A 26,693-nucleotide genomic window follows, 5' to 3' on the forward strand; every position below is an offset into this window, starting at 1 on the left:
ACTGATTTTCTGAAGAAGGGTCTAGGCCCGAAACGTCAGCCTTCCTGCTCCTCTGATGCTGCTTGGCCTGCTGTGTTCATCCAGCTCTACACCTTTTATCTACTTTATATCTAAACCGCTTTTATCATCTGATTAAGATGATACTTTGCAATGCCTCAATAACATTATCTCTAAATTTTCCATATTTGAGGAAACACAATCTCACTGTGTAATCTGGCTTCATAATTTGACCCAGTTAGTCCCAGTATCACCTTGGTGATTCTGTGCTGCACTCCCTTCAAGGCCAATCTGTCCTTCCTGAGGTGCAAAACCCAGAACTGAACACAGTGCAAGTGGAGTCCAGAAAGACCTTTAGATAACAGCCTCCACTCTTTGTAATTAAGCCCCCTTTAGGTAGAAGGTTAATATTACATTCACATTTTTAATAATCAGAACCTGGTGAAAATAGTGTAAAGAAACTAAATAGCATAGACTTGACATTGAGCAAACAATAGGGGTGAGTGAACTGCTCTCACCTGGTGCTCAGACTTCGCCTCAGTATTTGGACCATGGAAGTCAACACCATCTTGCTCCTTCGTGTCTGCATAAAAGCAAATGATTCTCAGTTAATGCCGCTGCCTAGTAGATACAGATCAGTGCGATAGAAAACGGTACCACTTGAAAGGGGATGCAAGAGAAGAAATTCCTAACAGTTGCACACATAAATCTTTGGAGAAATTTAGAAGCCTTTTACAAAATGCTAAAGAAAATCTGGCCCCTTAAAAAATTCTTATTTTCCTGAACTGAATACAGTTTTTGGTTTTCCTATCTGCCTCAAAAGAATGAGAGGAAACCTTACTGAAACTTAAAAGGTTCTTTATGGACTTGACAGCATAGGTGCAGAGCAATTGTTTCCCCTCATAGGAGAGTCTAGGACCAGGGAGCACCATCTCAAAATAAAGGGATCGCCCATTTAAAACAAAGATGAGGAGGAATTTTTTTCTCTGAGAATCTGTGGAATTCTTTATTGCAGTAGGCTGTCAAGGCTGTATCCTCAGTATGTTCAAGTTGAGATAGGCAGATTTTTCATCAGTAAGGGAATCAAGGGTTACGGGGAAAAGCCAGGAAAGTGGAGTAGAGCATTATCACATTAGCAGACGTGATGGTTCAATGGCCCACTCTGCTCCTATGTCTTCCTGTCTCCTGGCAAATCTAAACTCTGTCTCTTGTCTTTGAAATGTACACTCAACACTATGTTCCTGGGTCCAAATTCTCAGAGCTGTAAATATTATAAAGATTTCTGAAGGAACTGCACCTAATTTGGAGTCACCCACAATCAGCGGAAGATATTTCAACTTCTCTGCCACTTTATACAAATTCTAACCAGCAGCCAGCCCAGGGACCCTCCAAGTGGTGACCAGTTACCAAGTGATACCTCCCCACACACCATCCTCTACAAAGGAACAGGAGGAGAACATTCAGCCCCTCAAGCCTGTTCCATTGTCCTAATGAATCATGGGTGCATTGTAACTCTATCCATCCATCTGTCCCTTTATGCCCTTGTCTCACAAAACTCTATTAATCGTGTGTTTAAAATCCTTAACTGAACCGCAGTACCTATTGCTTTTTGTGGGAGTATTTTCCATATTTCTTCAACTTTATAAGTGGAGAAATGTTTCCTTACTTCAAGACCTAGTCCTGTTTTCAAGTTAAGGTTGTCTCTCGTTGACCTAGACTGGCCAACAGAAGAAAAAAGATTTTGATCTACTCTTCCAAAATCTCCAAAATCTCAATTAGATCACCCCTTCACCTTCTTTATTCCAGGCAATACCAACTCAGTTCACGTCATCTTTCCTCATAATCTGACTCTTAGAAATGGAAATAGACCCTTTGGTTCAATTAGTCAATGCCAGTCATAATCCAAACTAACTCATCCCACCTGCCTGATCCTGGCTCATATCCCTCCAAACCTTTCCTATTCATGTACTTACCCAAATGTCTTTTAAATGTTATTATACTCACGTCCACCACTTCCTCAGGAAATTCATTCCACACACAAACCACCCTCTGTGTAAAAAAAAAATTGCCCCTCATGTCTTTCTAAAATCTCTCTCCTCTTGCCTTAAAAATGTGCCCCTAGTCTTGAAATACCCCATACTAGGGAAAAGAAACAACCATTAATTCTATCTATACCCCTCATTATTTTATAAACTTCTATAAGGTCGCCTCTGAACCTCTTATGCTCCAGTGAAAGAAGTCCCAGCCTATCCAGCCTTTCCTTATAACTCAAACCTTCCATACCCAGCAACATCCTGGTCTTCTGAACCCTTTCCAACTTAATAACATCCTTCCTATAACTGGGCAACCAAAACTGGACACAGTATTCCAGAAGAGGCCTCACCAATGTCCCGTACAATCTCAACTTGACTTCCCTACTCAGGTGAATCTGCAGTGCACTCCTTTCAAGGTGTTTTATCAGATAAATACTGAGTCATCTATAAAAGGGACATGTGCCCTAACAACTAACCTTTTACATTGCACTGTATCTAATACTGTGCTGAAACCCAACTGACTTCATCTGCAGCCTTACCTTCAACCACACGAACTCCTTACGCCAATACCAAGGAGAGAACTGGTCTGCCCTTTCTGAAGCCAAGCCATCTCAACAGCCCCTTCGTTTATCTGTCATTATTCTTAAACCTCTTCCATAGGCTCAGGGCCAGGCTCCTATCTGTAAATCTTGTACAAGTGAGTTTTCATATATATGGTACCTAGGTCCTGCAAAGAGTAACTCACATCAGAATATAACTCCACCCTTCAGGATGAAGGGAGCTAACTTGCTCTAGATGTGTTCTTCGATTGACTTAACTAGTTTCTGAATTGTTTTTCTTAATGTTAGACAATCTTAGATGTAACACATCTGGCTATAAAGTAATACAGCATAAACTCATTTGGTCATCCTAATTACTTAGAAATGGGAGTAAATGTTTATTTCTTCCTAACACAACACCCACTCTCAGATTGCCTGTCTCTTTTTCACTGCCTCTCATCTTTCCAACCCTGACTCCAACACTCACTCACTCACTCCTCTGTCTCTTCTTGCCCTTCTCTTTCAGTCAATCTTCCTTTCACCATCTGCTTTCTGCTGCTTGCATACACTTCACCAGTCTCCTCATGCCCAAGAATTTCCCTATCTTTCTGTTACACGCTGTCCTCCCACTGCCTCTCTCACTGTCTGTCTCCATCTCCTTCAGACAGATTTGGTTACCTTGACTCTCGGGACTCAGCGCATTACTGCTGCTGCTGCTTGCATCCTGGACAGAACCTTTCTGGTCTTATGAGACTGAAGTATGGACAGAAAACAGAGAGGGTTTTGGAAGGGGAGTCCACAGACCCAGACCCCAGTATTATACAGGTGACAGAACCTGTCCCACGAGTGCTGTACCCAAGTATTATACAGTAACAAACATACCAGAAAGCTGTGCCGGTTTCGTTGACAAGGAATTGTGTTGTTCACCCATCCTGGGGGGTCCCAACCGTACCTACACAGAAAAGAAAACAATCATATCTGAGGGCAGGGTCATTGTCAAACCTTAAATAGCAACAGTGACTGATGCACGTAGAAAGCCTTCCTTCGCAGGCAAAATATCAAAGGATGTAGAATCCCTACGGTGTGGAAGCAGGCCGTTTGGCCCATTGAGTCCACACCGACCCTCCGAAAAGCATCCCACCCTGATCTAGCCCCCTACTCTATCCCTGTAACCCTGCATTCCCCATGGCTAATCCACCTGCCTGCACACCCCTGGGCACTGTAGCATGGCCTATACACCTAACTTGTGGTTAGGAAACTGGAGCCCCTGAAGGAAACCCACACAGATGCAGGGAGAATGTGCAAACTCTACATAGTTGCCCAAGGGTGGAATTGAACCTGGGTCCCTGGCGTTGTGAGGTAGCAGTACTAACCGCTGGGCCACCGTCCCATTGATACACCTTCAGGACACTCAGTTCATTCAAGAACTTCTAATGTCCAAATGCTCTAGTACCTGCTTGCAGGACTTAAATGTGGATCATGTCTCTCTGTAGTCCCCCTCCCTAGCACCCTGCCCCCTGGGAGAGACACTACTCCACAGGCTTCTGAAACTCCACTCCTGACCAAAAGATTGTTGACTGACATACAGTTCATTAGATGGGGTTATCCCAGCCCACATGGGAAAAGTGGAGTTTAAGATTACGGCAATGTTTTCCCAGTTCCAATACAGTGCATGTGTGAGTCCTATTGTCAGGAAACCCTGCCCATGCCACTTTACCTCCCTTACAATCCCTCCCCTCAACACCTAGTCTTCTTTGGCCACTTCATCCACCCTGTACCACATGGTCTCTGCCAAACACAGCCCATATCATTCTGGCTCCTCAGAGTCATTACAGTATAGAAAGAGGCCATTCAACCCATCAAATCCATGCCTGCTGCCTGTAGACTAACTCTGTCGCATTCCCCTGCTCCATTTCCCTGACCCTGCAAGTTTATTTCTCAAGTTTTACACTATAATATCTATGAATAGAACCAGGCTATTCAGTCCATCCAGTCTGTTTTGCCATTCAATGAAATCATGATTGATTTGATAACCCTCATCTCCACTTTATCTGCCTTTCCCCATAACCTTTGATTCCCTTACTGATTAACAAGCTATCTCAACCTTGAATTCACTTAATGACCCAACCTCTACAGGTCCCTGTGATTTTTTTTAAAATCACTAATTGACTACCCTCAGAAAGAAAAGAAGTGCTCATCTTTGTCCTAACTGGGTGACCCTCTTATTCTGAGATTATGTCCTGTGGTCACTCTCCCACAAGGGGAAACAACCTCTCCACGTCTACTATGTCAAGCCCCTTAAGAATCTTATATATATGTTCATTCTTCTAAACTCTAATGAGTACAGGTCCAACCTACTCAATCTCATAACCTACTCCTCATGAGACAATCCTTCCATACCTGGGATCAACCAAGTGAACCGTCTCTGCACTACCTCCAATGGCAGTATATCTTTCCTTAAATAAGGGGCCCAAAACTGTTCACAGTATTCCAGCTGTGGTCTGACTCGTGCCTTGTATAGTTTTAGCAAGACTTGTTTTTCATCTTTCCTTTTTAAATCATTTATTGATTCTGCTTCCACTAGTCTTATGGGCAGTAAATACTAAACCATTACCACTCACTGTGTAAGAAAACTACATTCTTCCTCCATCCCACCTGCATCTCTTGCCAAAATATGTGTTTTTACACCATCAGCTAATGGGAAAAGCTTATCTTCGTCCAACTCATCGAAACCTGTCTCATCAAGTTCATCTCCACTAAAGCTCCCCTCAATTTCCTTCGTTCCAAGGAGAACAACCCGAGCTTCTCCAGCCTTGCAGATAAAATCCGTCAATCCTGGAAACATCCTACTAAATCTCCTGTGCACTCTTTCATGGACCCTCACATCCTTGCTAGAGTGAGGTGACCGGAACCAACGCAAAACTCCATTTTGAGGCCTAATCCAAGCTTTATAACAATGCCCCTTGCGCCTCGTGCCTGTAGATTAATCAGATTGCAGAGACAACAGCACAAATCAACGCAAGGTTTACTCACCCCAGATGGTGGCCTCTGAGGAATTAAGTTCACAAGCAGACACTCAGTCTCGGGAGTTGGAGCCAGCAATGGACCAGATTCCTTACCCTTCCGGCTTCCTAAATTAACGTAGAAATAAGGACTCCGAGTTATGCATTCTGATGTAACCAGCTCATCCCTGCACGGGTAAGTGAGCTCAGGTGGGATCTAATGGCGTGCAAACACAGGAGGAATAGCCCCAAGACCTGGGATCTGTACCCGGCCTTTCTGGAGCTTGATGACAGCAGAGGAGAGAGGGAAGAAACCGTAAGAAGTAAGAACAGAAGTAGGCTATTCAGCCCATCAAGTCTGCTCAGCCATTCAATGAGAATGCAGCTGATCTGATCATCATCAACTCCACTTGAGTGCCTTTTCCCCAAGACCTTTGATTAAAAATCAATTAAAAGTTACAGATTAAAAATCTGTCTTTCTCAGCCTTGAATATACTTAATGACTGAGCTTTGAAGGCCCTCTGCAGTAAAGAATTCCACAGATTTATTATCCTCAAAGAAAATATTCCTCCTCCTCTCTGTCCTAACTGGGCAACCCCTCACACTGTTATCATGCCTTCTGGTTCTAGACTCTCCCACAGGGGAAAACAACCTTTCCACATCTACCCAGTCAAGCTCATTAAGAATCTTGTATGTTTCCATAACAGGTCCTCCCGTTCTTCTAAACTCTAATGAGTACGAGCCCAACCTACTCAACCTCTTCTCGTAAGACAGTCCCTCCAAACTGAGTGAACCTGGAGAGGGGAGGGGAGAGGTGAGGAAGGACAAGAGGAAAGAAGGGGGAGGGAGAGAGAGAGAGGAGGAGAGACAGGAAAGAGAAGAAAGGACAGTGAGCGGGAAGAGACGAAGGGAGAGGAGTGGAGGAGTTGAGATCCCAGATCTGCCACAAGCTGTCAGTGGATCTTCACTGATCTGTTTACCCTTGTTGTACGTGAGGGCTGCAAACTCACTCTCACTGACCATTCTCCCCAAATTTCCCAGTAGAACACTGGGCTGAAATCGATGGCCATTACCTTCCGTTGTGTAACAGTCAAACTTCTTCACTAAATCCTCCCCAATTTCCTTGCAAATGTCCTTCAAAAGCTCCATATTGTTTTCTTCCAGCAATCCCTCCTTCTCCATTTCAGTGAGGGCATCCAGCATTGTCTGAGGAGAGGTGTGAGAGTGACACAGCAAACTGTTAGTGAAGGGTTCATCAGACAAAAACTGTTCCAGAAACAAAAACAGAGATTGCTGGAAAAACTCAGCAGGTCTGCCAGCATCTATGGAGAGAAAGCAGAGTTAACACTTTAGGTCCAATGACCCTTCTTCCAGCATCGGGTTCTTTGGTTTTTTCTTTGTTTCTGATTACTCCATGTTTACCCGATAACTCTGATTGTACAGGAGCAATGTTTGATGTGTAACCAAAAGAGAGGCTTTGTGGAAGGTTTTAAAACAGGATTGTTTGACATTTATATAAATGATTTGGATAAGAATTTAGGAGGCATGGTTAGTAAGTTTGCGGATGACACCAAGGTTAAATGCGAGGTATTGCATTTTGTTAAAACAAACAAGGGCAGTACTTATACAGTTAATGGTAGGGCCTTGGGTAGTGTTGTCATACTGAGAGACCAAGGGGTTCAGGTACATAGTTCTTTCAAAGATGCATCACAGGTAGACAGGGTGGTTAGGAAGGCATTTAGCATGCTTCCCTTCATTGCTCAGAACATTGAGTATAGGAGTTGGGATGTCATGCTGAGATTGTACAGCACTTTGATGAGGCCACTTTTGGAGTATTGCGTACAGTTCTGATCACCCTACTTTAGAATCATAGAATCCCTATAGTGTGGAGACAGACCAGTGCCAGGGACCCTGGTTTGATTCCAGCCTCAGGCAACTGTCCGTGTGGAATTTGCACATTCTCCCTGTGTCTCGTGGGTTTCCTCTGGGTGTTCCAGTTTCCTCCCACAGTCCAAAGATGTGCAGGTTAGGTGAACTGGCCATGCTAAATTGCCAATAGTGTCCAGGGACGTGAAGGCTAGGTGGATTAGCCATGGGGTATACAGGGTAACAGGGGTAGGGTTGGGTCTGGGGTGGGATGCTTTTCAGAGGGTAACCACTGAGCTACTGTGTCGCCCTAAGGAAGGATATTATTAAATTGGAGAGGGTTCGGAAAAGTTTTACCAGGATATTGCTGAGAATGGAGGGTTTGAGTTATAAGGAGATGCTGGATAGGCTGGGTCCTTTTCAATGGAGTGCAGGAGGTTGGGGGGTGAGATAAGATGAATAGCAAAGGTCTTTTCCCCAGGGTAGGGGAGTTAAAAACTAGGGGGCATATTTTTAAGGTGAGAGGAGAAAGTTTCAAAAGGGACCTGAGAGGCAACTTTTTCACGCAATGTGGTTCATGTGTGGAATGAAGTACCAGAGGGACTGGTAGATGCAGGCACGATTACAGCATTTAAAAGACATTTGGATAGGTACATGAAAAAGAAAGGTTTAGTGGGATATGGGCCAAATGCAGGCAAGTGAAACTAGTTTAGTTTGGGAAACTTGGTCGGCATGGATGGGTTGAACTGAAGGATCGATTTCCATGCTGTATGACTCTATGACTCTAGGAGAGAGGATGTGAAGAAGTTTAAACAGAAAATTTCAGAACTTAGAACCCAAGCAGCTGAAGGCAAGGCTGCTAATTCTGGAGCCAAGAGGATGTGAGACATGGAGGGGAGAAAAGAAAGAGGAGAACTCAGCAGGGAAATGGAGATGCATGAAATGGGGTGGTGGTGAAGGAGAATGCTTGGTGGGGTAAAGAGGAGCCTGCAAGATAGGGGAAAGGTGTTTGCAAAAGAAATGGTGTAGGAGCAGGCAGTTCAATCCACCTTGCTGCACCATTCTCCAAATGAACATAACTTAGTGCCACTCTGCTGCCCTTTCCCATAACCTGCACATTATTTCTATTTAAATAATCATACATTGCCCTGTTAAGTACCTCATTTGAACCTTCCTCCACTACACTTCCAGGCAATGCATTATAGACCCCAAACCACCCACTGTATGAATCTTTTTTTTCTGACATTGCATGCACTTCTCTTGCAAAACATTTTAAATATGTGCCCCCTTCTTCTTGATCCTTTTAGAAGCAGGAGCAGGTTCGCCTGATCTATCCTGCCTAGACAACTCATGGTTTGAAAACACCAATCAGATCTCCTCCAAGCTTTCTCATCTCCAAGGAAAACAGTTCCAACTTCTCCCATCTATCTTCAAAACTGAAGTATATCATTCCTGGGTCCATTCTTGCAAACATTCTTCTGGCATATCTCTGTTTGACCACGAGGCTTGGCATTCCAACCAGAACTCCATCATCAAACACATTGAACTGGACCTGATATACAAACCACTGAAAAACAGAACCAGAAGTTATACCAACCACCCCAACAAACCAAGGCATATAAATAACAAGCGGGACAAAACACAGATGCTTCACCAGAGGCACATGGACGATGTTACCTAGCAGGGTGACAAAATGTCTGCAACCCAACAACACCGGCACAGCGAGCAAGTCTACAATCTCAGTTAATCCTATTCTATGTGCTTTAATTTTTCTAACCAGCCTCTTTGTGAGGGAATTTCATATCCTCCAGTTTCTTTCCATTTAATGGACTCCCTCATTTCTCATTCTTCCTCAGACATGTGCTGTTGGATATTATACACTAAACTGCATCTGCCTCCTGTCTCTCCACAACTCCATCACCCAATTTCTGGAACCTTTAAGGCTTCTAGAAATCTTTCACACTCCTCCCCACTATCAGATCTGTGTACCAGCAGCCCATTTTCAAGTTACACAAGGGATTGTGAAATGATTGGGAAAGGATCCCAGGGATTAGAGGCTTTTAGCTAAGATGGCTAGTACTTTTTCCCATTGGTAAAGGTTTATCAGCAGAGAAAAGACCTCCATTGTCTGGTAAGTCAACAACTAAATTAAATTACAGCAGCATTAAAAGGTCAAAGCTAGAGTTGGGAACATTTATTTTGTATGGAGGATTGAGAGTACCTGAAACTTTGTCAGAAATTGCAAGGAAAGCAGAATCCATCAAGGATCCATCCAAAAAAGCAAAGGATAGAATTGTTTTCTACAAAAAAAATGAATAGATATAGGGAAGAACCAGGATAACATACTAAAGGGGATTAGCTCTTTCACAGGAGGTAAAAGTACCAGCATGTCCACTAAACTCACTGTGATATTCTCCAGTTTCAATTTGGATAGTGAGAAGCGCAAAAAATGTTTCACAGTGTCCAAATCCTTCATCGTAATATCATCTGAAACCTCGAACAAAAACTGTCTGCAAAAGAAGCAAATGTATATTAAAACTACAGTTCTGGAACTGGAGTAGAACTCTGTCTACTTCTCCAGAGGATGTATTTAATTCAGTACAAGATTATTTAACTATTTGAAAAATGTGTTAAAAATTACTTTATTCATAGAGTGCTATGTTCAGTTCCCATCAAACACATGGAGGTCAGGTGCCACAAAATTTAGATACAGAGTAAATCTCCCTCTACATTGTGTACATCAAACACTCCTGGGCAAGGTACAACACAGGGTTAGGTACACAATAACCCCAATAACCATTCAGAGGGCAAGTACAGCATACAGTTAGTTATAGAATAAAAGTCTTTCTGCACTGTTGCAACAAACACACCCTGAGCAGCTGCAGACCTATTTAAACATTGCAATGTATTGTTTTAAGCACACTATTTAGCCCCTAAACGTTTTAGCATGGATCCTGCTCAGCTCTCCCAATCTGCATCTTCACCGTCTTGTGGGATCAGCTGATTTGTAAATGTTTCTCGGAATCCTCACTGCTGCTGGAGTGTGATTGACAGCTGTCCTGGAACACCTAACCGCACAGCTTAGGCTGCTTGGATATCTGCCTGAATATCTGCTCAAGCGTCTGCCCTCATTGCACACCTCCCGAGATGAAATGAAGGAGGGTCAGTGAATGTGCAGTTGACCATGAGAGGTTGAGCTGACCTGTATGATGAGATCTTGGCCTTTCCTGATTCTTTCAGCTGCTTGCAGACCTCGTCTTTGTCGTATTTCATCTTCTTCAGGAGCCTGAATTGTCGGGTCCGATACAGTAGTTCTGCCACAATGAAGGGGTCATTTTCATCGAGAAGACCTTTCTCCTGCAGAGCGACGAAGAGTTTTTGTCCAGAATCAGCCCCGTTTAGCCGGTTACTGGGCAACAGATCTCGGCAAAGGAATTTCATTGCCTTCAGCTCATCGCTGCCCAGGTTTTCACTGAGTTGATTGAGATGGGCTAAGAACCGGAAACTGATACCTTCCATTGTGGCTTCAAACACCTGTAGGGGCAGAGAGATCACAGGCATCAAAAACCCCTACCCGTGCAGACTGTGTGACTCCCCCTCCTCAAAAAGAGACTCTGCACATTCCCCACCCATTGTTGAACACACATCGCACCCTTTCTCCTTGGCTGATTTCCCCTCTTTCTAACCAGGGGTGACTGGGTGACGATCGGGGATGGGAATCTTGGCTAATTTCCCCTTCTCTGTATCCCAAGGGTCACTGGACAGTGATGGTGGACATGGAAAGGATGTTTCCTCATGTGGTTCAGTCTAGAACTAGGAGCACTGCTGTAGGATTAGTAGTCACTTTGTTTAGCCGGGGAATCAAAGGTCTTTGAACTGAATTGTAATACGAAATTGAAATCACAAACAGATCAGCCGTGGTCTTATTGAGTGAATAGTCTCCTTTAGACCCTCTTTTGTATATTTATGTGATCAGGAGCAGGGACCCTGGTTGATTACAGAATTATAGAGTCAAACGGCATGGAAACAGACCCTTTGGTCCAACAGTTCCACGCCGACCAACTTCCCCAAACTAAAGTAGTCCTATTTGCCTGCGTTTGGCCTGTATCCATCTAAACCTTTCGTATTTATGTACTTGTCCAAATGTTGTAACTGTACCTGCATCTACCACTTCCTCTAACCACTCATTCCACATACAAACCACACTCTGTGTGGAAAAAGTTGCCCCTCAGGTCCCCTTTAAATCTTTCTCTCACCTTAAAAGTACACCCTCTAGTTTTCACCTTCCCTATCCTAGGGAAAAGACTTTTGCTATTCACCTCATCTGTGCCCTAACTGATTTAAAAAACCTGTATAATGTTACCCTTCAACCTCCTATGCTCCAATGAACCTCCTCAGGACCCCCTCCAAGGCTAAAGCATCCTTTCTTAGATACTTAAGAGACTCCTGAATGAAGATTCTGAACTAAACATTATCACAAGTAAATCAATATCTGATTCTGTTTCAAATTTATGAAAAGTTAAGGAGAAATTAGTTCTGCAAAACTAGAAGTGAAAGGAGCTGGGATGTAACTGTTTTTGGCAAATAATTTTCTATCTAGCATATGAAGGATGAAGCATTATGGGGTGTTTGGAGCGCTTTTAATAACATCAGCATTAAGCATTTCCAAAGCAGATATGCAAAATGTAAAGTGGACAGAGACTTCTGCAAACAATCAAAAATAAAATGAATATACTTTTCATTCAAGGGGTGTTAGCAAAGATGGGATTATTGCAAAGGAACACAGGTGAAAGATGGCATTTTAGAAATGCCTTTCAGTTTGATGATATGTATTATAATAGTTTTCAGAATACTGAAAATGTACTATGATTGTATAAATATCTGTCAGAAATTAATTCTTTATTGAAAACAACATATGACTAATGGATTTTAATAAATGCGGTTGTTGACTTGCTTGCTGAGCTAGTATGAGAGATAGTAGGAACTGCAGATGCTGGAGAATCTGAGATAACAAGGTGTAGAGCTGGATGAACACAGCAGGCCAAGCAGCATCAGAAGAGCAGGAAAGCTGATGTTTTGGGCCTAGACCCTTCTTCAGAAATGGGGAGGGAAGGGGTTCTGAAATAAATAGGGAGAGAGGGGGAGGTGGATAGAAGATGGATAGAGGAGAAGATAGGTGGAGAGGAGACAGACAGGTCAAAGATGCAGGGATGGAGCCAATAAAGGTGAGTGTAGGCACCTCATATTTCGCTTGGGAACCCTGCAGCCCAATGGTATCAATGTGGACTTCACAAGCTTCAAAATCTCCCCTCCCCCTACGCATCCCAAAACCAGCCCAGCTTGTCCCCGCCTCCCTAACCTGTCCTTCCTCCCACTATCCCCTCCTCCCACCTCAAGCCCTACTGCCATCTCCTACCTACTAGCCTCATCCCGTCCCCTTGACCTGTCCGTCCTCCCTGGACTGACCTATCTTCTCCCTAACTCCCCACCTACACTCACCTTTACTGGCTCCATCCCCGCCTCTTTGACCTGTCTGTCTCCTCTCTACCTATCTTCTCCTCTATCCATCTTCTATCCGCCTCCCCCTCTCTCCACCTCCTCCTCTTCATCCAGCTCTACACCTTGTTATCCCCTCTCTCCCTATTTATTTCGGAACCCCCTCCCCCATTTCTGAAGAAGGGTCTAGGCCCGAAACGTCAGCTTTCCTGCTCCTCTGATGCTGCTTGGCCTGCTGTGTTCATCCAGCTCTACACCTTGTTATCTGCTGAGCTAGTATGTTTGTTTGTAAATATTTCCTCCTCCTGTAACTCAAGTGTCACAGGACAGTGAGCAGGAGCAGGGGCCCTAACTGATTTCCACATTGTCTAAGCCAGGAATCATACAGTGATGAGGATCAGGAGCTCTCGCTGATTGACCCTCTCTCTTTCTAACCCAGGGGTTACAGGACAGTGAGCGGGAGCAGGGGCCCGACTTGTTAATTTTCTCTGTTGGTTACGTTGTTGTTAGATTAGGATTGGTTCTTCGGCCACGGGAACACATTGTATCTAGCTGCAGCAGATATGTCAGTATCTGCTTCCAGCTCCGGGACCGGGACCGGGACGTGGGGTGGGTGGGGGGTTGCGGAATAGGCTGGGTAATGTGGGCCCAGTGTTTGGCGAACGCCACTAACCTGGGAGCCGGCTCGGTTTCGGCGCTGGAGCCTTCAGGATCGGCGGGCGCTCTCCGTTTCTGACGGATACGGAAGTGCTTGAAGTTTGGTGTGCGAGAGGCTGAGTCATTGCAAAGTACTGCCCCGTAACGGGGAACAACCCAGAGAACTCAGTGAAAGCGTACTAAAAAAATGCAGTGGAAATACCCCTCCGGTCCGGGGAAATACTCTGTGTAAAGGTAGTGTAAATGCTGGACAAAGGGGCGAATAGCACTCAAACAGTGCACAGACAACATATGGTGCAAACAACCAGGAGAACCACAATACGAATACTTCAGGAATAATGCGAATCCTTGGCCACTTCCCCCCAACAGGCAAATACAGTACACCGAAAACAAACTTTATCCAGAAGGAGGCCGTTCGGCCCGTCATACATGCTCTGATGGTGAACAATTAACTGTTCCTCTGACAAAGGATCACTAGATTTCAAATGCTAACTCTGTTTTTCTCCCATTGATACTGCCAGACCTGTTTCTCCAGCACTTTCTGTTTTCATTTCAGTAGTCCTCTATCTCCCTCTGCATAATTTTCATGTAATTATCCACTTCCCTCTTGACTGCCATGATTAAACCTCACTCAGACAGCTCATTTGTGTGTTTGCGTGAAATCTTTCTCATCACGTCTCCCATGCTTCTTTTATTTTAGATCCAAGTGCTCACATTCTGGATCCTTTCACACTATCTTCTCTATCTAGATCCCTCATGATTTTGAAATGTGTATCAAATCCACTCTCAACCTTCTCTTTTCCAAGAAAACCATGCCCACCTCACCTGGTCTATCTTTGTAATTGAAGCTCCTCCTCCCTAGAACCAATCTGATGAATTTTTCTGCTCATTCTCGAATGCCTTCACATCCTAAAGGAAAATTCATTTTTTTAAGGGACCGCAGTATTCACTATCTTTGAGTTCTCTGCGAATACTTCTTTTCTCAATTGGCTTTTTTCACTGGATACTGTTATCTGAGACAATGAATAATCAGGGGGAGAGGGAGCGAGCATTCCAGATTCTGCTGTTGAGTCTATTGTCCCTACATTATCTGAATGGCTAGAGTATAAGGATGCAGACCTTATGCTGCAGTCATACAACACCCTAGTTGGAATATTGTGAGCAGATCTGGGCACCATATCTTAGGAAGGATGTTTTGGTCCTGAAGGGAGTTCAATGGCAAGTTTACAAGGGTGATACCTGGACTTCATGGGTTGTTATTAGGAGAGATTGGATGAATTAAATCTTTATTGTCTAAAATTTAGACAGTTAAAGGGTGATCTAATCAAGGTTTTCAGGATATTAACAGGGAAAGAGAGGGTTTTTTTAAATAGAATCCCTATAGTGTGGAAACAAGCCCTTTGGACCAACAAGTCCACAATGATCCTCAGAGCATCCCACCCAGATCTATCCCCCTATAATCTACACATCCCTGATCACTATGGGCAATCCACCTAGCCTGCACATCTTTGGATTATGGGAGGAAACCCAACACAGCTATGTGGAGAATGTGCAAACTCTGTACAGACAGTCACCCAAGGGTGGAATTGAACCTGGGTCCCTAGTGCTGTGAGGCTGCAGTGCTAACCACTGGGCCACTGTGCCACCCCAAAGGACAAAGATCAACTATTTTCACTGGTTGAAGATTCTACAACCGGGGCATTGTCTAAGACTTAGAGTCAGGCCATTCAGAATCGATGTTAGAAAACATTTCTACAAAGAGTAGAGGAAGTTTGGAACTTTCTTCCTCAGACAGCAGTTGATAGTAATCCAATTATTCAATTTAAATCTGTGATAGACAATTTTTTATTCAGCAAGGACTTCAAGTAATTTGGGCCCAAGGTAGGCAGATGGAGTTATGCTACAGATCAGCCATGATCTTATTGAATGGTGGGGAGGATTCAAGGGGCTGAATGGCCTACTCCTGTTCCTACGTTCCTGACCATATGGTTGACAAGTTGACAACATTCTGGAACCTTCTAATTGGCAGCTTTGTTGTTATACGAGGGACGGTTAGACAGACTGGGCTTGTTTCCACCCAAGATTAGAAGAGTTAGGGGGAGACTTGATTGAAATCCATAAAATCCTGAAAGGCCTTGTCAAGATGGACATGGAAAAGATGTTTCCTTCTTGAGGGTGAGTCCAGAAACAGGGACACTCTTTAAAAATTAGGGGTCACTCTCTAGGAAGAAAATCAGGAGAAATGGTCTCTCTCAGAGAACTGTGAGACTCTCAAACTCTGCCTCAAAAGGTGCTGGAAGCGGAGCCATTGATTGAAAGTTGGAAGATTCCTGGAGGTAAATAAATCAAAAGTTATCAGGGGTATGCGGAATTTGAAACACAACAAGAACAGCCACGATCTTATCGAACAGCAGAACAGGCTCAAGGGGCTGAATGGCCTATTTCTGTTCTTAGTTTCTACGTTTGTAAACTGTATTACTGCTAATAAACTTTACTACTGCTTGTTGTATCATTGCACAGATCTCAGAAAGGCACCTTTGAGGAAGCTACCCGGAATCACAATGTGTGACATTCTGGTATTCATTTACTCTCTCTCAGTTAAGCAAGCAGTCAGTCCAGTGTAGGGTAATGAGCTAAGTATATAGTATAACAGTAACACAATTAAGTGTTGATCTTACTATAGGCTGAAACTTGTATTTCTTTTATCTAATTCTGAGTTGTATCCAGTTTTTTAGAGAGTTATTTGCCATAAGACATTTTCTCACCGTATCTCACCAAATTCGCCTCATTAATTACCTACCCCACCCCATGGTGTCTCTCATGTTTGATTTTCACCCTATCATACCAAACGCTGTTCCTAGAACAGCTCGCCCCTCAGCAGATATCCACCAAAAGACCAGCAACTTTAAAGGGCACTCAGGCGAGCACTGGCGTTTTTAAGCTGCCGGCTGATTGACAGAGTCAGGTCATGACAGGGAAGGGGATGATGGCACCACGATTCTCTGAGGGATACCTGGAGGTCTAGGAGTGACCATGGCCCACCCTCTCAATTGACCTGACCAGACAGTTCTGGGCTAGTTGTGATCAGACCCACTTCACCCCCGACCCCTGACTGGTGGCTGTACATCTTCCTGACCAGGGTATCCCTACCACCTAGACTGGCACCATGGAACCTCAATGGACCCCTGACCAATAAAACTTGGTCCAACCAGATGCGTGATCATGGCCATTTTCTCAGAATGGGAGGCTGCCACTGGCTTACAGTAACAGGGCCCCCTGACTGATGGGTGTCTCCATAGACTTCATTGATGTCAACTCCCCTAAGAGGTGGATATACGATTGCTTGCTTGCTGTTCATGCAACGTGTTTGCCACATAAGCTGCAGGTACATGGAGTAGAGGTGAGATGATGCAGCACGTTGCCGTGCAATCCCTAGCCTCAGGACTGCTTAGCGACAAGGCAAGCTGCCTGTTTGTGTGACTGTGCTAACTGGCAAGGCAAGGCGACACATGGATGGTAGGTAAGTGCTAAGTAAGCAAGCACCAAGAAAGCAAGCTTTGATGTACCACCCTTGTCCAGTCCATGAGCTGTGGTCCTGTGCCTGTGCACAAATTGTCCCCGCTGCAGCCTTTCAGCACTAGTTGACAGCGTGCACTGCAATGCAAGTCTGTACTTCCAAAACACCACTGCCAGTTCATTGGAGGTTGTTGTGAGGGCACGCTGGATGCTGTGCGCCAATGTCTGCGATGAAGTATGTCTGTGATCAGTGCCCGTGGACATTGAGATGCGCCTTGCTGCACTTGTTGAGTTACTCTACCACACATCTCATGATAGCCCACGTTGCTCAGGCCTCTAAAAGATTCCCCTCATATGTAAGTCTGAGATATCATGCTTGTGTGCATAGCTAATGTTGTTAATATACCTTAAGACATCCATCTCAACAAGAATCCAGTCTTCATTGTATATATTACATAGGAAAGCTCTCAGACTATATCATAACCACAGTTTTACTCCAGGGAACCTCACAACTGCGAATAAACTTTACTAATAATCATACACCTCACTCCCAGTAATGAACTTTGCCAGTAGTTGTAAACCTTACCAATAATAGACTGTTCTCTCACAGAGAGAGTTAAAAAACAAAGCTGAGGGTCATCACCACTCAGGCAAGGATCGAGAAGGCTGGGCCTTCATGGTGCCCCAGTCATTGTGGAAATTGAAACCACACTGTTAGCATTACACTGTATCACAGACCAGCTATCTCAGCTAACTGTGCTAACCAACCCCCAGCAGTAATAATGCACCTTACCAGTAATAATAAATCTTACTGATACATCTCTGTAAAAGTAATAAATCTGACTTAAAAATAAAAGAGCAATCTCAATAGCTATAAATTCTGTCCTGTAGATGTAAATCAATATAGAGAAACCATCAACTTTTACTGAAACTTTTTTAGTGTTTTTTTAATCCTTTCAAGTGTTTAAACACAGTCCCTAGGCAAGGATAGATACCAGGAAATCAACTCTCAACATTCCTGTGATGTCAGAGTTTTATTTTCACACTCTATGTGATTAACTTCCGTCAGTCATTTCCTGCCACTGTTTCTGACTGTATCTCTTGAGTGCTAGCTTACAAGCCCGGGCCTTAATTTATCTTCCCTCCTGCAATATCCATCAGTGCTACAGGTCCATGTCTACCTGCCAGTGTTTCTGATTCTATCTTGGTGAGTGTTGTACCTGGTCCTTAATTCTAATCTGCCTCTTGCCGATAAGGGTTCTGAACAGACGTCCTGCTTCAAATTCTTCAGCGGAATGTTAGGCCCTGAGCTGACAGGATCTCAATTTATTTTCCACCCAAGAGATTCCTGAGGTCTACCTCCTTCTGGCCCCTGCCTTGGTTTACCACACTTTCCTGGTGGCGGCCAAGCCATGACCCTGAGCTTCAAAGTTACATCCCCACTGGAATATTCCTCACAGGTCTGCCACCCTGGAGGGAAACGCGAGTAAAATCTATGATTGCCACTTCCTGGTCTGAACTCCTCGCGTATACTTGTAAGTGAAAATCCATCAAAGTATTGTTTTTTTAAAAAAAAACTGGTTTTTCCATCTAGGACGAACTGCCGCTGCTTCTAACTCTCTCCAAGTGGATGCTATAGGCCTCAAGTCTGGGCCTCAAATTATTTTCTGACCCGTGCCAGAAGTCCCCAACTCTCTGTCTGTTGCTGGCAGTTCCTTTTGATTCTGTTCAGGTGTATGCTACCTCCCTGAGCCTGGGCCTCAATTTATTTTCCATCTAGTGCTAGAAGTGGAGGAAATATCTGTCTTAAATGGCAGACCTCTTATTTTTAAATTGTCTCTCCTAGTTTTAGTCACTTCCATGATGGGAGATATCCTTGCCAACTCCCTTCAGGAACTTATGTTTCGACAAGATCACCTGGCAATCTTTTAAGCTCCAATCGGTGCAGGCCCAACTGTCCAGCCTTTCCTCGTAAGATAACCCCTTCAAACTAGTTATCATCTGAGTGAATTTTCTCTTGAACTGCTTAACATAAGGGAAGTAAGTTTAAGACTAAGACAAGGTGTGGGAGAGGGTGTTCACTCCTGTGTGTTGCATGACCCACATTACATGGGGAGCCTTAGCTGCTCCTGGCAGTTTAGGTGACCACGTGCAGTAACTGCCGCCAGTTTGATCAGCTGGAGTTCTGGGATTTGGAGCCTGAGCATCAGCTGGAGACATTGCAGTGCATTCGTGAAGCTGAGAGTTACATGGATAGCATGTCTTTAGACCTGGTCACCCGTCAGTTGCGGTCAAAGAGGGGATGGGTGACCATCAGTCAGAAGAAGGCTACCAAGAAGTCAGGAAAACGCCAGAGTGGCCCTCGCTCAAGAACAGACTTTCTGTGTCAGAAAATGGTGAGAGCCACCGTTCCTTTGGGGAGTGCAGGGGGAGCAGAAAGAAAGGGGGAACAATAGTCTTTTCTTAATTCATTTACAGGCCATGGGAGTCGCTGTCCAGGTTGGTATTTATTGCCCATCCCTAATTGCCCAGAGGGCAGTCGAGAGTCAACCACATTGCTGTGGCACTGGAGTCACATGTAGGCTAGACCTGGTAGGAGTGGCAGGTTTCCTTCCCTAAAGGGCATTAGTGAACCAGATGGGGTTTTACCTGACAATTGGCAAGGGCTGCATGGTCATCATTAGACTCTTCATTCCAGGTTTTTATTTAATTCAAATTCATGGCAGGATTTAAACAGGGTCACCAGGATATTACCCGGGTCTCTGAGTTGATAGTCTGGTGATAATACCCCTTGACCATTGCCTGGGAGATTCAGTAGTGAGGGGTCAAGACAGGTGTTTCTGTGGTCACAGATGGGGTTTGGCCTCCCTGGGCCAGAGTCAAGGGTATCACTGAATGGATGCAGAGCATTCTGAAAGGTAGGGTGAACAGTCAGAGACCATGCTTCAAATTGGGACCAATGACATCGGTAGAAAGAGAAATGAAGCCCTGCGACAGGAATTTAGGGGTATAGGTAGCAGAATTTTTTTTTTAAATGGACCTGAAAGGTTGTAACCTCTGGCTTACACTTGGTACCATATGCTTACAAGTAGTACAGATGAATGAGTGGCTGAAGGATTGGAGTGGCGGTCGGGGTGGCTTTAAGTCCAGGATCACTGGGTTTATTCCCGGGGAAGGTGGGAACTGTACAAGTTTGATGGGTTGCGTCAGAATGGGACCAATATCTTTGTTTGCTAAATTAATTTGGCAGAGGGATGGGATGCAGATTGGAGGAATAGCATAGGATCATGTACAGACAAGTACAGAAGAAGGACCAAGTCAGTCTACAAGGCAGTGTGAATATAGCCAAGTAAGCCACAAGGAAGCAAGACAGAGCTGAATGGCATTTATTTTAATGCAAGGAGTCTTTTAAATAAGGCAGATGAGTTGGGGTTGTTGATTAACACATGGGGATGTGATATCATTGCTATCACAGAGATAGAGTCGAAGGAGGGGCAGGACTGGCAGCTCAATATTCCGGGCTATAGAGTCTTCAGGTGAAATGAGAGGGTGCAAAGGTGGGGTTGCGTGTGACAATATTGGTCAAGGCATCAATTACTCCAATAAGGAGGGATGAAATTTTAGAAGGCCACACTGTCAGAAGAATTCTTAAAAAAAATGTCCAGGGAGTTTTTAAGCCAACACGTAGAAAGTCCTACAAGAAAGGGGTTTTGCTAAACTTAATTTTAGGGAAAGAAGCGGGCAAGTGGTAGATGTGGCAGTGGGACAGCACTTCAGTGATGCCAGCCACAGTTCATGAAGTTTTAAGATAATTATGGAATAAGAACAAGGTTGGGACGAGAAATAACGATTCTGAATTGGAGGAAGATAAGTTAGGATCCGGCCAAAGTGGACTAGGAGAAACTATTTGCAGGAAAATCCACATTGACCATGACATCTGAATCCTTCCACACCTACTGCTGGTTCCTCTCCCACCTAAAGTTAATGCCCTGAACCCTGGCACTGGGCTACAGGGATCTGTGTCTAACCCCCTGATTGTACTGCCCAACTCCCAACCCACCACCACTATGTTCATGTTGACTCACCTCACTGGACTGGTTTCTTATATCACAGTGCTGTGGTCAATTCATTGATCAAACTTAAAACTTTTTTCCATAAAAGCTTCAAGGATCTCAAATCTGTGGGACAATTGCAAAGGCTGCAGCTCCTGCACTTCACCATTATCATTTAAAGTTCCTATGTTACTCACAGTCACCCCCTTCAGTCATTGACAATAAGCTATATCAGACCCTAGGCTAAGGACAATGTCTGGTTCAGTAGGGAACGTTGAGGAGGGGGAGTCACACAGTCTGCACAGGTGGGAGTTTCTGATACTTGTGACTTCTCTGCCTATCCAGGTGTATGAAGCCACGATGGAAGATGTCAATTTCCGGTTCTTAAGCCCACCTCAATCGAATCAGTGAAAACTTGGGCAGGGATGAGCTGGAGGCAATGAAGTTCCTTTGCCGAGATCTGTTGGACAGTAACCAGCTCAACAGGGTTGATTCTGGACGAAAACTCTTCATCGCTCTTATGGAGAAGGGCCTTCTCGTTGAAAATGACCCCTTCACCGTGGCAGAGCTACTGTATCGGACCAGACAATTCAGGCTCCTGAAGAAGATGAAGTACAACAAAGACAAGGTCTGCAGGCAGCTGAAAGAACCAGGAAAGGCCAAGATCTCATCATACAGGTCAGCTCAACCTCTCATGGTCAACTGCACATCCACTGACCCTCCTTCATATTCATGACAGGAGGTGTGCAATGAGGGCAGATACTCAAGCAGCCTAAACTGTGTGGAGTTAGATGTTCAGGACTGCTGTCAATCGCATTCCAACAGTAATTGGGAGGGATAGCTCTATAGCTGGGAGGTGATTAATTGGGATGGAGTGTGTCTTTGGGTTGGATTGGGGTGTTGTGGTCAGGAGGGCTACTTGTGTGATTAAGAGAGTAGATACGTGGCCAGAGGTTAGTTGGGTTGGGTCAGGGGGTTCTGAAAGGGTCAGTGTGAGTGATTGGGGCATCAGTTGTGTATTTACCCAGGAGGTAGTGTTCAATGTGTCCAACATTTCCTAGAAAGCTATGCAGGCAAATACTTTGCAACTGCCCAAAGTCACTGATTCATTTGTGGAGAGCTTTAGGGAGCAGGGGGATTGCCTATCAGAAGTTCAAACCTGAGCAATCCCCATATGGATCTGTCCATCAGAACTTCCACAGGATCACAACATGCACCTCACCAATACGTCTAGACTGTGATGACCCTGAGACTGGAAGTTGTGGGCCTCTATATTTAACGCCATGCTGTACCTATCCTGGATACATGATTCATGGTTCACTCTCTATATAACCCCGTGATGTCCCTGCCCCAGAAGTGTCTGAAGCAACAGTATATGTAAAAGGTTAGTGCTTGAATATGCAAATGATAAGCTACATCAATCATGATGTAGGTGATGACATGATGAAGAAATTATATGGTATTGGACTTTGTGCATAGTCGTAGGAAGTAATTGTTCCGGAACGTTAAGTAAATTGTAATCTTGAAAAGACATTAAACTCTAGTTTCTTTGGAGCAACACAGAGCTCATAGCCTTTTCCAAGACCAACACCAGTACAATAACAGACAGTGAAGGAGATTCAGCCTTTAACTGAAACCAGGATGTGCCTGCCTTTGGAGAGTTTAAAGTGAAACAGTCAGCCCAGTATTCCAGAAAAGGTTTTTAAACAAGATACTTTCAATTTCATTCTTGAAACACGTTTCAAATAATTGAGTAATTTTGTACTGAATTAGGCACAACCTCTGAAGAGGTGGAGAGAATTCCACTCTAGTCAGACTATTCCTAAACCATATTTGCCGTTCTGATGTGTTTTAATTATAAATTTGCTTCTTTTGCAGACAGCTTTTGTTTGAGGTTTCGGAGGATATTACGATGAATGATTTGGAAACTGTGAAATTTTTTTTACTGGAGAGCATCAAAGTGAGTTTAGTGAGTATGCTGGGATTTGTAACTGAAATAGAGGCCAGTACCCCATCATCAAGTCACCCTTTATTTATAACAAAGAGTCCTTGACTTTAGTACTGCCTCTTCAGAATCAGCTCTCAGAGTGCCAGAATCTCTGACACTACTCTTTATATCTGTCAGCCAGGGCTCCCTGATTAGACCAGATTAACAACCCCAGTCAGGGATTCCAGGATGTCCAGCTGGCTGACCTTGTTACAATCACAACAGTGCCCAGCCTGTATTATCTTGTTTACTATTGAGAAAGCTATAGCATGTTGGAGGGCATTCAGCTGATAACTTTCAAACCTTCAATCTGAAAGAAAATCTCCTTAGTCACATTTCCCTGCCCTTCTTTGTATTTTTTCTTTTTAAGGACCAGTATTTATCCACTACGTTTTAAAAACCTTGATGTATTCTACTTCCCTCACAGTTTCTGACAGAACGTTCCAGAATGCTCTGAATCGAACAAAAGCTCCTAACTCTCCTTTTGATCTTCTAATGCTGCTGTGATTTGATCTAGTTGTTGACTTACTGGACGATGGAGATTTTTTCTCCTCTGATAATCCTTCACAAATGGGGGAAAAAATTCTATCCATCTGTCCTCTGTCCATCTGTCACCCTGGGATCATTTTTCAATCATTTCACAATCTCTTGTGTATTTTGAAAATGAGTTGCTGGTATGCAGCTTTGCCAGTGGGGAGGAGTGTGAAAGATTTCTGAAAACCTGAAAGGTTTGGGGAATAGGGTAATGGAGTTGAGCGGAGACAGGAGGCAGACGCAGTTTAGTGTAAAATGTCCGATAGCGCATGTCTGAGGAAGAATGACAGAGTCCGTTAAGTGAAAAGAAATTGAAGCATATGAGTGACCAGAGATCCGGCATCATTACCTGAAGGTGCACGAGAGAGATAGAATCAGTAATACAGAAATAGCAATTAGGGGTTTTCATATTAGGTTGAATAGTACAGAGTTGAGCAGTAATGATACATAACCAACCAACTTGTTAAATCACAGTTTGAGTACCGTGTACAAATTTTGACAGCCTGTTATGGAAAGAACATGTACACAAGGGAGACTTTAGAATGTGAATTCCGTGGGATAATGCTAGGGATGGGCAACTGCAGCAATGAGGAGAAACTGGAGATAGTTAGACTGTTCCTGCAAGAGCAAGCCTGGAGAAGATGTCATTCAAATGTTTTAAATTGTGGCAGATTTTGTTTGAGTGAATAATGAAAGACAATTTGCCCTTTTGGTGGAGTCAGTGATTTAAAACTGTGACTCAGAGTGAGGTGCAGAGCAGGAGATATTCCTTCCAGGAATGATTGAAGCAGAAACGATCGGATCAGATTTACTGGTTAATTCCAATTCCCTCAAAGTCTTCACTTTGAAATATTCATCCTCTTGTTCAAATCCTTCCACTATCCTTCCCATCCCTTTCTCTGTAGGGACTTTCACACCCTCTCTGAAAATTCTGACCTTTCTGCATCCCTTCTCCTCTTGGCTCCACAATTGGCAACAGTGCCTTCAACTGCTTGGGTCCTAACTGCAGAAATTCACACTTTAAACTTTTCTGCATCCCTTCTCCCGCATTAAAACTTTTCACAAGGTTGGCCTCTGGTTACACATCCAACGTTGCTCCTGTACAATAAGAGTTACTGTCTACAGTAAACGTCAAGTGATCAGGGACGGTCTTTGTCCGATGAACCCTTCATTAAGAGTTTGCTATATCACTCTCACTCCTCAGACAATGCTGGATGTCCTCACTGAAATGGAGAAGATGGACTTACTGGAAGAAAATAATGCACAGCTTCTGGAGGACATTTGCAAGGAACTTGGGAAGAATTTGGTGAAGAAGTTGACCATTACAGGAGGGAAGGTAATGGCCATCAATCTCAGCCCAGTGTTCTACTGGGAAATTCGGCAAGAATGGTCAATGAGGATGAGTTTGCATAACTCCAATACACAGTTTTAGTCACACCCATTCCCTTGCTGGATGAGGGAACAAAATGTAACATCGCCAGGTTTGCAGATGATACCAAGTTGGGTGGGAGGGTGAACTGTGACAAGGATGCAGAGATCCTTCAGCACGATCTGGACAGGTTGGGTGATTGGGCAAATCAATGGCAGATGTAGTATAATTTGGATAAATGTGAGGTTATTCATTTCGGAAGCAAAAACAAGAAAGCAGATTATTACCTGAATGGCAGTAAATTGGAAGAGTAGAGTGTGCAATGAGACCTAGGTGTCCTTGTGCTGAAGGTAAGCATGCAGGTGCAGCAGGCGGTAAAGAAGGCAAATGGTATGTTGGCCTTCATTGCAAGATGTTTCAAGTACAGGAGCAGGGATGTGTTGTTGCAGTTATACAGGGCCTTGGTGAGACCACACCTGGAATATTGTGTGCAATTTTGATCTCCTTTTCTGAGGAAGGATGCTCTCACTCTCGAGGGAGTGCAGCGAAGGTTTATCAGGCTGATTCCGGGGATGGCGGGTCTGATGAATGAGGAGAGATTGACTAGGTTGGGATTGTTTTTGCTAGAGTTCAGATGAATGAGGGGGGATCTCATAGAGACTTATAACAGGGTAGATGCAGGGAGGATGTTCCCGATGGTAGGTGTGTCCAGAACCAGGGGTCACAGCCTGAGGATTGGGAGTAGACCATTTAGTACGGAGAAGAGGAGATATTTCATGACCCAAAGAATGGTGAGCCTGTGGAATTCATTACCACAGGACGTAGTTGATGCCAAAACATTGAATGTATTCAAGAGGTGACTAGATATAGCACTTGGGGCGAATGGGATCAAAGGTTATGGGGAGAAAGCAAAATTAGGCTATTTAGTTGGACGATCAGCCATGATCGTGGAGAATGGCAGAGCAGACTCAAAGGGCTGAATGGCCTCCTCCTACTCCTATCTTCCATGTTTCTATGATACGTGATTTCAATCGGTGAGTTCATTAAATCTATCAGATTGACACCTGTTTCCCCTTCTTCACAGAGTCAGGTTCTCCAGGACTGACAGATGGGGTCTTCTCCGTTGGTCTCTGTTTGTGTCACATTCAGCATCTCAACTCCTCCACTTCTCTTCTCTCAATTACCTCTCCCCTCTCCTCACCAATCCTTCTTCTCTACCCTCCCTCTTGCCTTCTCTCGCAACTGCCCCCTCCACCCTCCCATCCCATGCACTTTCCATTCTCCCATCTCAGATCCTCTCCTCTTTCCTCTCCTATACCTCCCCCTCCACCTTCCTTCTCCTCTCCTCTACATTCGTACACCAGATATGAATCCCTAGTCTTGGGGCTATCCCTCCTGTGTCTGCATCCCAATAGCTCCTGCCTGAGGTCATTTATCATAGCAAGGATACACTGTTTAAATTGGAACACATAACTTGGGGGCCTTATTCCCTTGTAAATTTCGGAAGCCAGCAGAGTGAGGAATCTGGTCTGCTGACTGGCTCCAACTCCCATGTCGAACATCGATGTGTGAATTTCGTCCTAGTGGGAATATTTCTTACTGTATAATACTGGGGTACAGTCCTGGTGGGGGCAGGTCTGTCACT

General features: G+C 44.2%; 2 protein-coding genes across 4 annotated transcripts in view; one reads left to right on the forward strand and one right to left on the reverse strand.

The window, feature by feature from the left end:
* LOC109929740 (caspase-8-like) overlaps nucleotides 1-14,127 on the reverse strand; it is a 20,454-nt gene extending 6,327 nt beyond the window's left edge. The window contains exons 1-7 of the mRNA XM_020529316.2: nucleotides 13,607-14,127; nucleotides 10,640-10,971; nucleotides 9,842-9,947; nucleotides 6,645-6,777; nucleotides 5,603-5,700; nucleotides 3,452-3,521; nucleotides 516-580 (exon numbers count right to left, since the gene is read on the reverse strand). Coding sequence (XP_020384905.1) covers nucleotides 516-580; nucleotides 3,452-3,521; nucleotides 5,603-5,700; nucleotides 6,645-6,777; nucleotides 9,842-9,947; nucleotides 10,640-10,956 — 789 coding nt within the window. The 5' untranslated portion in view covers nucleotides 10,957-10,971; nucleotides 13,607-14,127. The remainder of the gene's footprint in view (nucleotides 1-515; nucleotides 581-3,451; nucleotides 3,522-5,602; nucleotides 5,701-6,644; nucleotides 6,778-9,841; nucleotides 9,948-10,639; nucleotides 10,972-13,606) is intronic.
* A 4,069-nt stretch (nucleotides 14,128-18,196) lies between these two features.
* Nucleotides 18,197-26,693, forward strand: part of LOC109929744 (caspase-8-like) — a 10,658-nt gene continuing 2,161 nt past the window's right edge. Inside the window, exons 1-4 of one of the 3 annotated variants that reach the window (XM_048599585.1) lie at nucleotides 18,197-18,313; nucleotides 21,504-21,836; nucleotides 23,037-23,127; nucleotides 24,884-25,015. In XM_048599585.1, coding sequence (XP_048455542.1) covers nucleotides 21,598-21,836; nucleotides 23,037-23,127; nucleotides 24,884-25,015 — 462 coding nt within the window. In that variant the 5' untranslated portion in view covers nucleotides 18,197-18,313; nucleotides 21,504-21,597. The other 2 variants (XM_020529319.2, XM_048599586.1) reach the window with 2 other exon arrangements.

This window comes from Rhincodon typus, chromosome 7, assembly GCF_021869965.1.
Source record: "Rhincodon typus isolate 14 chromosome 7, sRhiTyp1.1, whole genome shotgun sequence".
In the NCBI taxonomy this organism is placed as follows: Eukaryota; Metazoa; Chordata; class Chondrichthyes; order Orectolobiformes; family Rhincodontidae; genus Rhincodon; species Rhincodon typus.